The sequence below is a fragment of the Vulpes vulpes genome, chromosome 2, assembly GCF_048418805.1.
Source record: "Vulpes vulpes isolate BD-2025 chromosome 2, VulVul3, whole genome shotgun sequence".
Taxonomy (NCBI): domain Eukaryota; kingdom Metazoa; phylum Chordata; class Mammalia; order Carnivora; family Canidae; genus Vulpes; species Vulpes vulpes.
In genome coordinates, this window is record NC_132781.1 from 97,706,839 (window position 1) to 97,721,447 (window position 14,609).

Here is a 14,609-nt window from a genome sequence, read left to right on the forward strand (position 1 = left end):
TAGACAATTAGAGCACTAAGATGTGTGTCCCCCAAAACTTTAGCCAGAATAAACTGAGGGAGGGCAGCCCCGATGGATGTCTCAGCGGTTTAGCGCAGCCTTCAGCCCAGGGTGTGATCCTGGAGTCCTGGGATCAAGTCCCACATCGGCCTCCCTGCATAGAGCCTGCTTCTCCCTCTGTCTGTGTCTCTGCCTCTCTCTCTCTCTCTCTGCATCTCTCATGAATAAATAAATAAAAATCTTTAAAAAAAAAAAAAAAAAAAAAAAGAATAAACTGAGGGAGTAAAAGACCCCAGGAAGCTCATGAAAATGATCCCATAGTACATCTTGACTGAAGAGAACAAGCTCTAAATGTTGGCTCCTCTGCTAATTAAAAAATGATAATAATAATCTCAAAGGATAACAGTATACTTAGACACTTTATAATTTACTTAAAAGTTTGTATATGATATATAAATAAAATAATGAATTGAATGTAACACTCTAGAATATATTCCAAATCAAGTTAAAATCCAGCAGAGCTTCGGATAGTATTTCTGTAATAATGGATATAGGCTATGGAAAGAACAATAGATACTGTCCCTAATGATCTTTTGGGGGGACAAAGAATTTCAGAAACTTCTATTTTTAAAAAATCTGTTTGAAGAAAGATCTGCAAAAGAATTTTCAAGACCTGCTGTTCCTTATGTAATAGTCTCTGTTGCCTCCTAGTGGGAATGACACAGAGTAACATGCAATACATATTTTTCATTTATGCAAAGTTATAAAAGAAATTGAAAGCTACTAGAGCTCTATTTTCCAGGGGGAAATGGTCTTTCAAAACTTTAATTAGTACAGCTGTTTAAACTCATAAGGACTAATTTTACTCTACATACTATGTGTTAAAGAAAAATGATGATTTATACCAAAGACATTTAAAGGTCTTTAAAAAAAGAGCCATCTATAACAAACTGACAACTAATTTTGGCAGAATGTCTGTTTGTTAAGCACTTTCTTATTCAATCTTTTGCTAAAATTAAGTTGCCTTTATAAATCAGCAAAATTCCAATTCTCCTCACATTAAAATTTAAAAGAGAGCAATTCTAATGTACAATAAATTTTAGCCAATGTATTATCATACAACTTTAATAAATAGATACCTCAGCGTAACATGCTTGAGTCTTAAACCTTCTCTCTCATGAAGTAATTATTCAGTCACAATTTTTCTATGGAGGAAAAAAAATCTATAATCTAGGCAAAAGCACTACCTGAACCAAGATTTAAGCTTTAAAAATGGTATATACAATAAACATTATATATGACTGTGCTGAGTTTCTCTGCTGAAGCAGTGATAGAAACAATTTATATTAAACTATGATTTTTTCACCATTATTATAGAAGAGAGGACAATATTCTTGAAGAGGAATATTGCCTGGGAGTGGCACGTACTCTTCCAGCTACCAAGCTTTCAAATTACCACCATGATATTTTCATTGTCCTATTTGCACACAAATCCTCATGTCCTCAGGAAATTTAACTCAAGTATGGATGGAGAATTGTCAAGGGCAAACGCCACTCAACAATCAAGATGGGGTGGCAAAGAACATGAAGAAAGCAGCAGGCTCTGAGAATAGAAACGTACTGACTTTTAGAAACATCCCTATGAGTCATAGAGCAAAATGTGAATCTGAAAGAGCCACCAAGGAGTGGAAGAATGTGGGCAGAGGTGGAAGGATGAGCATTGAAATGGCAGGAAGGGTGACAAAGTATCCTGGACTAGAGTCTAATTCTGCACCTGATAGTTCTCTATGCTTCTTTGCCTGCCCAACAGACAGGAAGAATGACACGCTGCTTTTCCTCCCACAGCCCAGTGACAAAAGTCAATTAATTTTGAAATCTCTGAGTATGAATTATTTACACCTGTAATCCATTTCAAAAAGGATGACATTGGTGATGCTGGAGAAAGGAAGATTACAAAATAATGAGCAGAAGTTTCAACACATCAAAGCCAAACACAGACATTTTCGAACCTGAATTGAGGCTGTATCTCATTATTCTAAGTAGTTTGGGAACCAGGTCTGGACTACAGATTTTTTTGTTTTTGTAATCCAGGACTGTGAGCGCATCTCCCGAAGACAATTATTTTCACATTCCTTGCCCAACATAATCTTCCATCTGATTTTACCTGGCCCAAAGGAGATACTCAATACATCTGGATATTTTGAGCGAGGGAGTGAGCATGTGAGTAATTATTAAAATAGGCACAGAAACAACTTGAGGTCAAATTACAGTTCATCGTCACCATGGGCCTCTGAGAGGTAGGCAATGAGCCAGGGCCATCAGTTAGGATAACCAGTGAAGTCAGGGTCCACATGCATGAAGTGTCTGAAGCAGCACCTGAGAGGTGAGTTTCACTTGGCAGTGTGCACAAATATTTTCCTCAGGACACGAAAAAACCACTCTCTCCTCCTAATTGCTTTGAGGAAAACGTGGAGACCTTCACAAGTCTAAAGGTAGAGCATCAACATAATGTAGGGTTTCTTTTCAGAGAAAATATAAATGAGACTAAGACGATTTTGTATGCTACTGAGGCCTAATACCAGATACTCTACTCCAGCCTCCATAAAATGAAAGATCCCTGATTTAAGCCTGACTTTTCAGCAACTTAAGTCTAATTGGGAAGAAGAAAAGGGAAGAAGCCAGAAAAGCACACTTGCACATGCACCTTGAAACGACAAGCTAGCAAAGAACCCCCTTTGTAAAGCGACAGCTCCGGTGGGATTTCAGCAAGCAGGCCACTACTTTCCAATGAGTTAGTTATTCTGGAGGAGGCGCCCTGGCCCGCCTAAGGAAGCAGCTGTGCTCATGAGCTCCGCAGGCAAATACTGGCTCCGTGGAGACACAGGGCCTCTTTGGTGGCCATCCAACAAACTTACTCCGCTGAGCATTTTGCTGGTTTTCAAAGCATGGTCTAAATACAAGTTGGGGAGATCTGAGACTGGATCGTGCATGTTTTGAATGTCTTTCTTGTACTTCACCTATGAAAATAACATGGAACAAAATACCATCTAGGAGAAGAAAATATTATGCTTTCGCGTTATCGCCTTCATTGTCTCCAACACATCATCAAGTACCATTTAGTGGGAAATTAACAGGTAAATTTTATCAAGTAGCCACTAGATGGTGCTCATTCACTATTGAATGAGTAAAAAAGTTCCTAGGGGACTTGAAAACATTTTGATAATTGTTTTTACTGTTTACATATTTTAAAAGGGTGATGTTCATAAAGTGGAGTAATTTTAATAGACATTCTGTTTTCAAAACAAAAAGAACAGCAACTTTATTCTTTAGAAGTTACTACCGTATTTTAATTATGCTTTGAAGCAATTTCATAGCTCTTGCTGTTTTTCATCCTATTGCCTTTTTTCTTTTTTTTACCAACTGTTTTGAAAACAGAGTAATATTAGTAATCATAATACTAAAATATTAATCAAAAATATTTGAACATTTAATGTGTGCCAAACACTTCTCTAATTACTTTACACATGATAAGTATTCAATCTCAACAGCCCTGGTGGAAGGTACTTCAAGGAGCTCCAGTTTACAGCTGAATAAACCGAGGTACAGGAAGTTAAGGTACGGTATTAAGAGGTAGAACAGGAATCAAATCCAAGCAATCTGGTTCTAAACCTTGTGCTTCCAACACTATGCTCTAGGTTCCTTTAAGTATATTCCAACTCTATTTGCTCTACATTTTTACACACTTGCAAGATGAAAACCAATAAGGAAACCATTCAGATATTCCCAGTGATCCTAAAAGACCCATTTTAATTGTCCGTAACAAACACAAGTGAGTAAGGAGAACAAATAACAATACCTACTAAACAGTGAAAGTAAGATATGCAGAGTCCCACAGGAGTTGAAAGGTTTAAGTGATCTAACAAAGCAACAGTTTAACAATTCTTCCTTCATCTTAATACTTATAAAGGCACTCCACACATGCTTCAACTATAGCAAAGTGGTCCTTTGTTTTCCATGTTTCTGTTTTTACACTAATGCCTAATTCTAATAAAAATTTAAGGCATCTTTTCTTGCAAACCGAAACTTGGTTCTTTTTTAAATCATACCGCGAAACCAAATCTGTGAAGGAGTATTTTACAGCATTTACATAACGGATAGGAAAGAAGCTGTAAGCTGTTACAAATGCAATTTCTGAAAGTCTCTTTGTTATAAACTACCATGTACCAGGTTGTACTTTACAGAAGCTCAATTTCCTGGGCATAATTACATGTGTTAACTATTGTCATAACCACTAATTTAGGATACTACACACTACTTTTTCTGCAAAACTCTGTAATCTATTTCTACTCTTGATCAAACATAATAGTTTTATTAGCAATACTATTCCTACTTATTTAACTAATTAGCAATCAGTAACCATTAACAGTAACTTACAATAACACATTTTTCTCAAAAAGGTTTCAGGAAAATATGCTTCGGTGTTTTCAACCAAAATTACTTGGAAACTCCATAATCTTGATTAAGTGTAAGTAATTGCAATACACTCAATTCTAAAAAGAAAAGAATCAAAAGATATCTATAATAATTTTCTATGAATCACAAGTCATGAGGCACAAAGTAACTTACATCGCTCACCAGGGCAGTGGCAAGCTGGATTTGCCTAAAAGAAGCACTTTCAAGAGGATTATAATGATGTTTCTTATCCTTCATTTCATTATCAAATTTTTCTTTGTATTTAATCTGCCATAAAAGAAAGAAACAGGATAAATTAAGTAGGACATTTATCTTTAAGCTTTCAGAATGGCACATTTGATTTTTAATTAGATCAGATAAAAACTACCTTAAAAACGAATAGTAGCAAAGTTTAAATCCCTGGTATTTTTCCCCTTGTAAAGCTTAATTAGGCATAAACATTTTTTTTTTATGAAAAAACAACCTCTATGTGAACATTGATCATAAATGCAATTAGGCATGAACTCAAATCCTATTAACAAGAATTATACACTAAAATCTCAGGATTTTTAAATGTCAGTTTCCATTCCTGCACTCTTGTAATCTATGATCAATTAGAAATTGAGACCACAAGTGAAAGAAAGTCTACCGCATTTAAAAAATGGACCCTGAGCCCCAGAATTTGAACATGAATTTTCCTGAGGGAATTATTCCAAATACAGGCCACGGTTTGGACTAGGCTTTTTCTCATCATTTCCCACTCGTTCAAAAATTCATTTTTTAGGGATTACATTTTCTGAAATGTCCTGTGTCTATTTAATGTCAATTTTTATTCCTCTGCTTTAGCTGCACAGTGGTATTCAGCAGCAAACTATCTGTAATATGCATTCTGAATTATTTTTTCTCCTTTTTAAAGTAGTCTTAGGGCAACCCAAGAAAGGATTATCCGCTTATCCTACAGAACCATATATTTCTCTATCCATAGAGAAATATATGTGAATGTGGGTTGTGATAGGTATCGGAAATATAGATACAAGTTCTTTACCAAAAACAAAAACCAAAAGCCAGTTACTTGAATCTCATACCCGCTTTTGATGCCTGTATCCAAGGGGGGATGCACAGATCCCAAAAGCAAAATTGTCTTATTCTCTTATAATATTTTTACAATATTACAATTCTTACAGTATTTTGTGTTCTTACAACATTCTTATAAGACAGCTTTATTCATACATCTTAAAGCCCAGCCTCAAAGTAATTTTTAGTAAGAAGCATTTTGGGAATGGCTCACATTATCTATTTTAATCGAATGTTTATTGGGTGATGTCTTTCCTCAAGGAGACACGGCTGGTACCTATGGGAGGGAGACAGCTAGTGAAAATCTTGGTGGGAATACATTTGGGAAAGATTCCAACATGGTTTATAGGAAATATTTTCTGCTGTGGCTCTAATTGCTAATCATAGCTTTCTGATACTCCTATTGCCTTACAAATCCAAGCAAAATCTCACTTCTTCTAATTAGTAAGGACACTATAAAACAAGAAAAAATTCTGATTTTTATAAAAACATACTCTATGTCTTGAAATCAGGGACAATATCACCAATGAAATACATTTAGATTTCATTCACTACTTTCCACAGTAGCTGGCTTTCCCTGCCTGGTCCTCCCCTAAATACACAATTCCACTCTCTCTGCACTTTCTACAGCCATCTGCTAGGGCAGTCTTCACCATATTTTAACCTGTGCTTTTGTCTCTCTGGGGTTTTAGTGCCTAAAAGATATTTACTTGACAATGAGAGAAGACTCTCTTAACTGACTTCCACTTGAATGGCACTCCTGACTCTGCTACATTCACTAACACTCTCCACTTACTGAGTAAAACATTCTAACTGATGGCCTGGGTGCCCTGAACATTCTCAGCTGGTAGCTATTTAACCCATCAACTGATCCAGCCATGCAATCTTGGCTTACATCACGTCTTCCTTCAGCTATTCAAATTCTCCAACCCCAGCCACCATAAGCCTCTTAGTTACCTATTAGCTAAGTGGCAAAAAAAAATAGGTTATATCCTCTCTGAGAACAGAGAGCCTGTCCTACTGTCCACACACCACATGGAGGGGTTGAAATGTGGAAATTGACCCGACACATCCTCACCTGCTATGAAACCTGGCATGTGTTCTTCCCAAGGGAAGGTGTATTTCTGAAAAGCAATAATCAATGCACATCGTGATGCATTCCTACCTCATGGTAGGTAGGAACTCAACACAGGCTCCATGTAATGAGTAGATGAAAAAGGAGTCATTGCAATGTGGATTGATTTTTGCTTTTCAGAAATACACCTTCGCTTGGGAAGAACACATGCCAGGTTTCACAGCAGGTAAGAATGTGTCAGGTTAATTACTGAGCTTCCTGCCCTCCCCGTGGCCTCTGCCCCTAGCATAACCATGCTGGTGTGCAGAATAGGATGGCTTCTCTATGCTAGGGATGGTATAACCTGTTTTTGTCACTTAGCTAACAGATAATTAGATGTCCATGGTGCCTGAGGTTGGAGAATACAAATAACTGAAGAAAAACTATGCAAGCCAGCATTGCATAGCTGGATTTTGATTAGATTTAAATAGTTCAATACAAGCAGAATCCTGAATTTTTTCAATTGATGTTTTAAGACAAAAATTTATAGTAATACTACACTGTTATTAAAGATGAGTTTTCCCTGGAAATACTAGATTAGACTATTTTCTAATTTGGGACATATTTTAGTTATCTGTTATCCTCCCATTAGGCAGTGAGCAAGGAACAGATTTTTACTCACGTTTTATCCCTACTGCCTTTTTTATTGGATTTGGCACTTACTATATGTTTATTAAAGAAATGCATAGGGGCAGCTGGGTGGCTCAGTGGTTGAGCATCTGTCTTTGGCTCAGGTCATGATCCCAGAGTCCTGGGATTGAGTCCCTCTGCCTATGTCTCTGTGTCTCTCATGAATAAATAAGTAAAATCGTTTTTAAAAAAAAGAAGTACATAAATTAATGGTGAAAATGATAGGCAAAAACACTCTTTTAGGATTTTAAAAAATGTATCAAGCCCTGAGACAGGTATTGGAACTCTAATATCTCCGATTCTCTAAGTCCATACACACACACACACACACACACACACACACACACCACAGAGTCACTGTTAAATTGATTGAACAATATCCCATTAGGAAGAAAAAGAATGTAAAATAAAATGAAAAATGATAGATTTAAAAATATTATATTGAACCTGTATTGTACTTTACAGTTCCTGCTGGACTTTTATTCATTCATTCATTCATTCACTCACTCAAGAAATATCTATGTGATGCACACTCTGTCAGTTTCTGGGCTCAAGAGTGCTCTACTGAAGAGACTGAGGAATTAGCTGGTAACTGTGTTCAAATATCTGAAAAAATTTAAAAACGGCATTTGTTCTAGTGCAGAAGGGAAAGTTAGTAAAGATGGGCCTAAGTTTCAGCCAACGAGATTTCTGTTGGTTATAATGAAAAGAAGTTACATTTCAGCTAATACCTGTAGGATATGCAGAAATTATTCCTATTAATATTAGGAACTTTTTTCTGAAAGCCCTCTCTCACTTCCCAAAGTAGAGCATGTACTGCTGATATATCTTTGAGACACCCCACATTTGCCCAGCCACACAGATCATGCCTGGCTTATAATTATCTGCAAAATGGTCTGTGCCATGCGTCTTCCTCCATTAGGCTATAAGCTCACAGAAGGCAGGGACGTATCTGTCCTATTCACCCCTGAAAACCTAACCCCAGACACAGTGTAATATCTGCTTCAGTAACAGTTTCGTTTGAACAAACACATGGATGGACAATGTTGAGAAAGGATTCTTTCACTGAAATGCAGGACCAAGTAATTTCCATGGGGTCTTCAGATCTTTCAGATCTTCGTATAGCCTTGTGATTGATTTTGATGAGAACTTTGTATTTTTTTCATTCCTTCAGCATATTTTACTTATAATGATTGTTTTTAAGTTTTCATAACCACCTCAAGATCATTCTAAGATGGGAAAATACCAGTTTTGAAGGATCATCTAAGCACATGACTCTACTTTCAGAAATTATTAGCATTCGATCTATTCAGCTAGTATTCCCTGAGGCATTCTGTGTATTAACTCTCTACTGGGCACTGGTTTTACCCCTTCCTGAGGATAGCAAACTCACATGTAAGTGATATAATCAGAAATTATCAAGTAGGCATTGCTGAATCCTGGAGATCACAGGATTTATGTTTTGCAGAAGAATAATAAAAACCTCAAATTCACATTCTTTCGAAATATGCGTTGGAATTTGGTCTGCCTCACGTGTCACGAGCACTGGTCGCAGTTTAGGTCCTAATGAGGGTGGACTAAGGGCATAAATCACAATTCTGAGGAGTAATTGGGTACGTAAAATGAGCTCCTCAGCACTAAACACCATCCCAATGCAATATTCTTCTGAAAGTATTAAATAGAAGTCTGATATTTTAGAAATATAACAAATGATAATAAAGTACTCTGATGACATTACTAACCAAGCACAGACTAATGCAAATCATCCCCAAATTTGTGATTGTACTTCAGGCAAAATCATGGTTGTGTCTGCAGGGAGGTTTAAAATCCATTCACATCCCTTCCCCACCCCCCCCACACCCTTAATTCATGATTCAAGTATAGAAATGTATTACAAAGTGTCTCAATACCAAATCACCTCCCTCAGACTCCCTCATCTAACCTGCACACGGCTGCTTTCTGGAGAACTTTTATTTTTGAAGATTTCTACCACTAGTAGGCATTGGGCTATACATCCTAAAGCTTGAATTTTTAAATTCTATCTAGTTTTTCCAGGTTATTTCTGTAGTATGAAATTAGTTGTTTAAAATATATCTGTCCCTCTGATCCTTGTAATAAATGTAGTAAGAACCAAAGTATTGTTCAATTTATCTCTCCCTAAGCTTGAGTACTCCTTGTGATCAGATTCAAAGATGCCCAAGGAACAAAAATGCTAGAGTTTCTCTCATTAACTGCAAAGTTAAATAACTGCATTACACAAAAAACACACTTAGCAGACACTGACGCCCAACTGTTTCTTATCTCTTGATGTAAGGTTTGCACTTAAATGAGACAAGAAAATAGCCAAATAGTTTAAACGGGTCCTTGCTCACCTTCTGACTGGTTCAATCGCTCACTACACATACACACCCAACATCCTATCCTATTTTCAACACACACTTCACCTACCTGACTGTCTATCTCTTCACTCACATCTCCAGAGGCAATGCTTTCCCTTCACCAACTGGTTTCTCAAGACCATTTGAGAAAGGGAGAAATAGGTGTTGGGTTGGGCAATTTTGCTATGGTTTTAAGATAAATGTTACCCCTTATACCTAAGTCAATACCTAAGTCAATGTGAAAATAAGTGAAAAGTCACTTATACTCCTGACTGATTTTATTTACATTATAAATATCATCAAATCTAATGGTCCTGATGTTTACCAACTTTTTTTTTAAATAGGAAAGGTATCATACTCCTAAAAGTTTATAAGGAATTTTAACAGATTTAGCAAGACTTTCAAGGGCCCACACTTAGAGGAAATACTGGAACTGTTAAACTACAATAATATCACTTAAATTCATTCCTCATAACTGAATCTGGAAAAGGCAATGTTTCAATGATCTGAAGCCTGACTTCTAAACCTAGTAGTTCAAAGCTTTGCCACGAGGGGTGCTGGGTTTCACAGCACCATCTATGGCTTGGATTCACAGAGTCAGAAAAAGGCAGAAAAAAAGCAGACCCCAAATGTAAGCTTTCCATCACAGCCATAAAAACAACTGTTAGGAAAAAAAAAAAGGAAAATTCAATAAGCATACCTTATCAGCGAAAATGAAAAGTAAACAACATAATGCTACATACCTATACCTCCAATCTTAAGTGAAATTGAACTAAAAGCTGTCAAGGAAGATAGTATAACCAGATTCCTATGTAGAACTTGTCAGAAAATCAACAGTATTCTCAAGTCTGAATTTTACACAAAATCATATCCCTGTCCTTATTTGCATAATAAAATAACATCTTCCTGACTTGGCACCAACTGTGAATGATCTAGAGAAATTTGATTAGTTGGTTGATATGTATTTATTGAAGTCCAGTCTGTGTCATTCTATAATGATGAATTAAACATGTCAATCCTGCCTCCATAAAGCCCCCTGTGTGATAATAAAGGAGATATTTAAAACATACATGTATAGATAAAGGCACCTGGGTGGCTCAGTCAGTTAAGCATCAGCCTTCAGCTCAGGTTATGATTCCGGGGTCCTGGGATCAAGCCCCGTGTCCAGCTTCCTGCTCAAGAGGGAGTCTGCTTCTCCCTCTCCCTCTGCCCCTCCCCCGGTGGTATACTCCCTCCCTCTCTGCCTCTCTCTCAAATGAATAAATAAAATCTTTAAAAATAACATACATATAAGTATACATACATATACATATAAGTATACACATACATATAAGTATATGACTAATACAAATTGTGTTAAGAACAATAAAAAAAAAGAACTGAGAATAAATGAGAGAGAGAAATACAATTTAAATTGGCAACTCAAGGACATGACCTTGAAGCCAATACTTGGGTGTAAAGAGGTTGGTTGGGAGAGTGCTTGCCAGGAAGGGAAATGGGAGATTCTCCAAACCAATTAACATCCCCATTCAATTTGAGAACAATATTTATAATTAAATCTTAACAGCAATCTCAAATGTACTTTTTATGTTTCAAACCCATGCTTATCAATACATCACATGCAATTTTAGAACAAACACTAGTTATTATAAATACAAAAGTTTTCCTTGATGTTATAAAACTAAAAGAATTCCATTCATCACGTCGATAAATTTCCAGTAGTAAATGAAGACAATATACGAACATATTAACAAATTAACTGATCCTAGAAGAATTTTTTAAGATGATGGCTTTTTAACAGTTACTCTGCTGACATTTGAGATACTTGTAAATAAACCAATCTCATGATCTTGGCACAGAAGATTTCTTTTTTTTTCTTTACTAATTTTTTCTTAATTACATGACCGTAATTTTTTGTGCCTTCTAAATTTAAACAAAGAAACTTTACAACTAGGGAGGCAAAGCTATGGTGCAAGTCAGCAGGAAGGGTTTTGTGTTTCCATTACTTTTTCTGGCATTAATCCCACAGAGCAAAATTTACTGGTAAATTGGGAGAAATCTCTCCCTTGCTTTCTCGATCTTCACTCCTCATCAGGCAGGTCTTAACACTACAAATCTCAAGCACCGGCTTCTCTGTGCCTCCTCTCTTACACATTGCTCCTGGAATGATCTGCCTTCTTCCTGCATTCACCCCGCCCAGGGTCCCCTGGTTGTTGACATTCTTCAGTCACTTCCTTTCTCAATATTTCTTTGTCTTTGAGTGTTCCCCTATTCACAGTCTGTCATTAGGTTAGGGACAAGAGAATATGTATGCGATCTTCAAAGTTGCCAATGAAAATAATAAACCATACTTTTTGCCCTTGTCTCTAGTTCATCCACCTGAAAATACAAATGGAATGCATCAAGTTCATTCCAGAAGCCCTATATATTCATGTGCCCACGTTTCCTTTCTTCTGATGAGTTGACACACTATGAGAGCAGCAAGAATGTCATGGAGAGAATAAAGATGACAGATAGAGTGTAACTTGCAAATTACAACCTGCTTAGATATCTGATCCTTCAGTTGCTAAAGGATTCGGATTTTTTTTTTTTTTTAATCTGCCTAGAAACTGAGGTTGGCTCAAATGGTAGGATTTCTGGTGAATGAATTTGAAATATCAAAATAAAAGCTCAAATCTGAAAATTTTCTGCTAAGAACTCTCAAATAAGATCATGAAGGAATGAATTTCAGACTGGAATCTCGGCGAGTGTGACTAATCCCCCTTCAATTTGTGTGTGAATTCCCATAAAAAGGCAGAGCGAAGCCATTCTGACTATTGGCAGTTAAATCATTCTTGTGAAGTTATATTGTATTTCTATGGGCCAGGCAGCATTTTAACACCAACAACAAGCCTAAAACATAACTATTGTGGTCATTTTCCCATTTTACAGATGAGGAAAACTGCAGATGGAGAGACTGTCCGAAGTCACTCAACCAGCAAGAGGCAGAAACAGGAGTTTGGCTCAGGCAGTCCTGCTCCAGAGCCCATTTTCCTAACCTCTCAACCAAACCACACTGCTTTTCTAGAATCTGCTGCTTCTCCTAAACATAAAATCTATGGGAGGTCTCTGTCCCCAGAAAAGGCTAAAGAAGAGTTGCTAAGTGTGTGCTAAGACGCCCTGCCTCTCTACCGAGTGTTATTTAGAATGAGAAGAGCCCCTGGAGCCACCAGCCACCTCCGCCCTTGGATGAGAACATGTCCCAGGCTCTTAGCGCATCCATAGCCTCCTGAGTCATAAAGTTGTTCGGTAAGTGGAAGTGCCTTAGAAATAATAAAATAATTAATATGACACTAAATAATTAATATGTCAGTGCACTGACATTTGGGCATCTCTCGTTTACCCCACGAGCAGCAAGTTGCCCCAGGTTGTGAGCACCCCATGTGTGGACCAAGATGGTACCATTCTAGCTGGCCTCTAGGACACCTGGTCTGCACAGCGCTCCTATGCTAACCTTCCTTACATATAGCACTTTCTTCATGATGCTTCTCTGCTCCAAATTTTCGGCCACAATTCATTTCCTACCTGAAAGTGGAGGGTACTTGAGAGACGATAGCTAAAATGGTGACAATTACTGGTGACTCCTCAACAGTACAAGGCTCCCTATTATTGTACTTGAAATCACTTTTTTCCCTTTTTGCCTTTTATAGAACACATAATTCCTATTCTGCTCCATAAATATGGCCTGTGGTCCAAATGAATACAACACTGACCCATTTACCATCATTACAGCACTGAAACTCTTCCCAAATTTCCATGTGTACTCATGATGCCCCTCTCCTTGCTGGGAGCCTCTGTGTCTGTCAGACCCTTCTTCACTGTCCTGCCTGTCCCCAAACTTTATTTGGGGGTCTTCTCTTGAGCAGACATTTCTCTCTCTCTCTCAGTCCATGTTAGCTCAAACTACCTGTTACACCAAACCCTATCAACTACACAGTCCACACTGGTGTCCTTCTCCACACTCACAGGACATGACAGATATAAATGCCTGACTGGCCTTTCTCTTTCTTCTAATAAATTTGAGCATCTTTTAAAATGTTTATGTTATTACGTTGCCCTTCTATAACTGTTAATTAATCTCCTCTACTCATTTTTCTACAGGGCTGTTAGTCTTTTTCTTTTCACTCTTAAAAAACTTTTTTATAAAAAAAAAAAAACTTTTTTATATTCTAGATATTAAAATGTTCTGATCATTTACATTGCAAGTGCTTTTCCAAATATTTGAAGACCACTGCTCTTCTTTCTACATTTAAAAAGCCTTCCTCAGACCCTTCCTTCTCCATAGACAATCCAACTTAATTTATTCAAGTATTTGATTTGATTCAAAAGGTTTAAAAAGTCTGTTTGGATTCTAGCTGGAATTGCATGGAATCTTTTTTTTAGGAAAAAATTTTAAATTTTATTTATTTTTGTAAGTAAACTCCCTCCAACATGGGGCTCAAACTCATGACCTCAAGATCAACAGTTGCATGCTCTACTCACTGAGCCAGCCAGGTGCCTTTTGCATGGAATTTTTAAAATTAATTTTTGTAAGAAATAGCATTTCTATGATATTGAGTATTGAGACTCCTGAGCTAGACCACAGTCTTCTCATTGATTCAGATGTCATTTCATACTCTTCAGTCTGATTTTATAGTTTCCTCATTTATACCACTCCATTTTGAAATGTAATCCAAGAAATTGAGGAATGCGTATATTCAAAGTCAAAAACACCATAACTGTATAAAAGTTGCTTTTGATACTATTAAGTTGGCAAATATTATTATTTTTCCACTGAAAAAGTTTAATTCTATAGTCAGGTACATCTAACCATCCTTTTATAGCTTCTGGATCTCTGGTCTTTTTAAGACCAACTCTGTCATCCTTATGTGGTATATATACTCTCCTGGGCTTTCTTTTAAGATTTTAAAATTATTTTATTG

At 36.9% G+C, this 14,609-nt stretch overlaps 1 protein-coding gene across 4 annotated transcripts in view; it reads right to left on the bottom strand.

The window, feature by feature from the left end:
* Positions 1–14,609, bottom strand: part of NEBL (nebulette) — a 341,032-nt gene that overhangs the window by 67,158 nt on the left and 259,265 nt on the right. For 2 of the 4 annotated variants that reach the window (XM_072749361.1, XM_072749360.1), the window contains exons 8-9: positions 4,627–4,740; positions 2,916–3,017 (exon numbers count right to left, since the gene is read on the bottom strand). The exons of 1 other annotated variant lie outside the window; for it this stretch is intronic. In XM_072749361.1, coding sequence (XP_072605462.1) covers positions 2,916–3,017; positions 4,627–4,740 — 216 coding nt within the window. The remainder of the gene's footprint in view (positions 1–2,915; positions 3,018–4,626; positions 4,741–14,609) is intronic. One more of the 4 variants, XM_072749362.1, reaches the window with a different exon arrangement.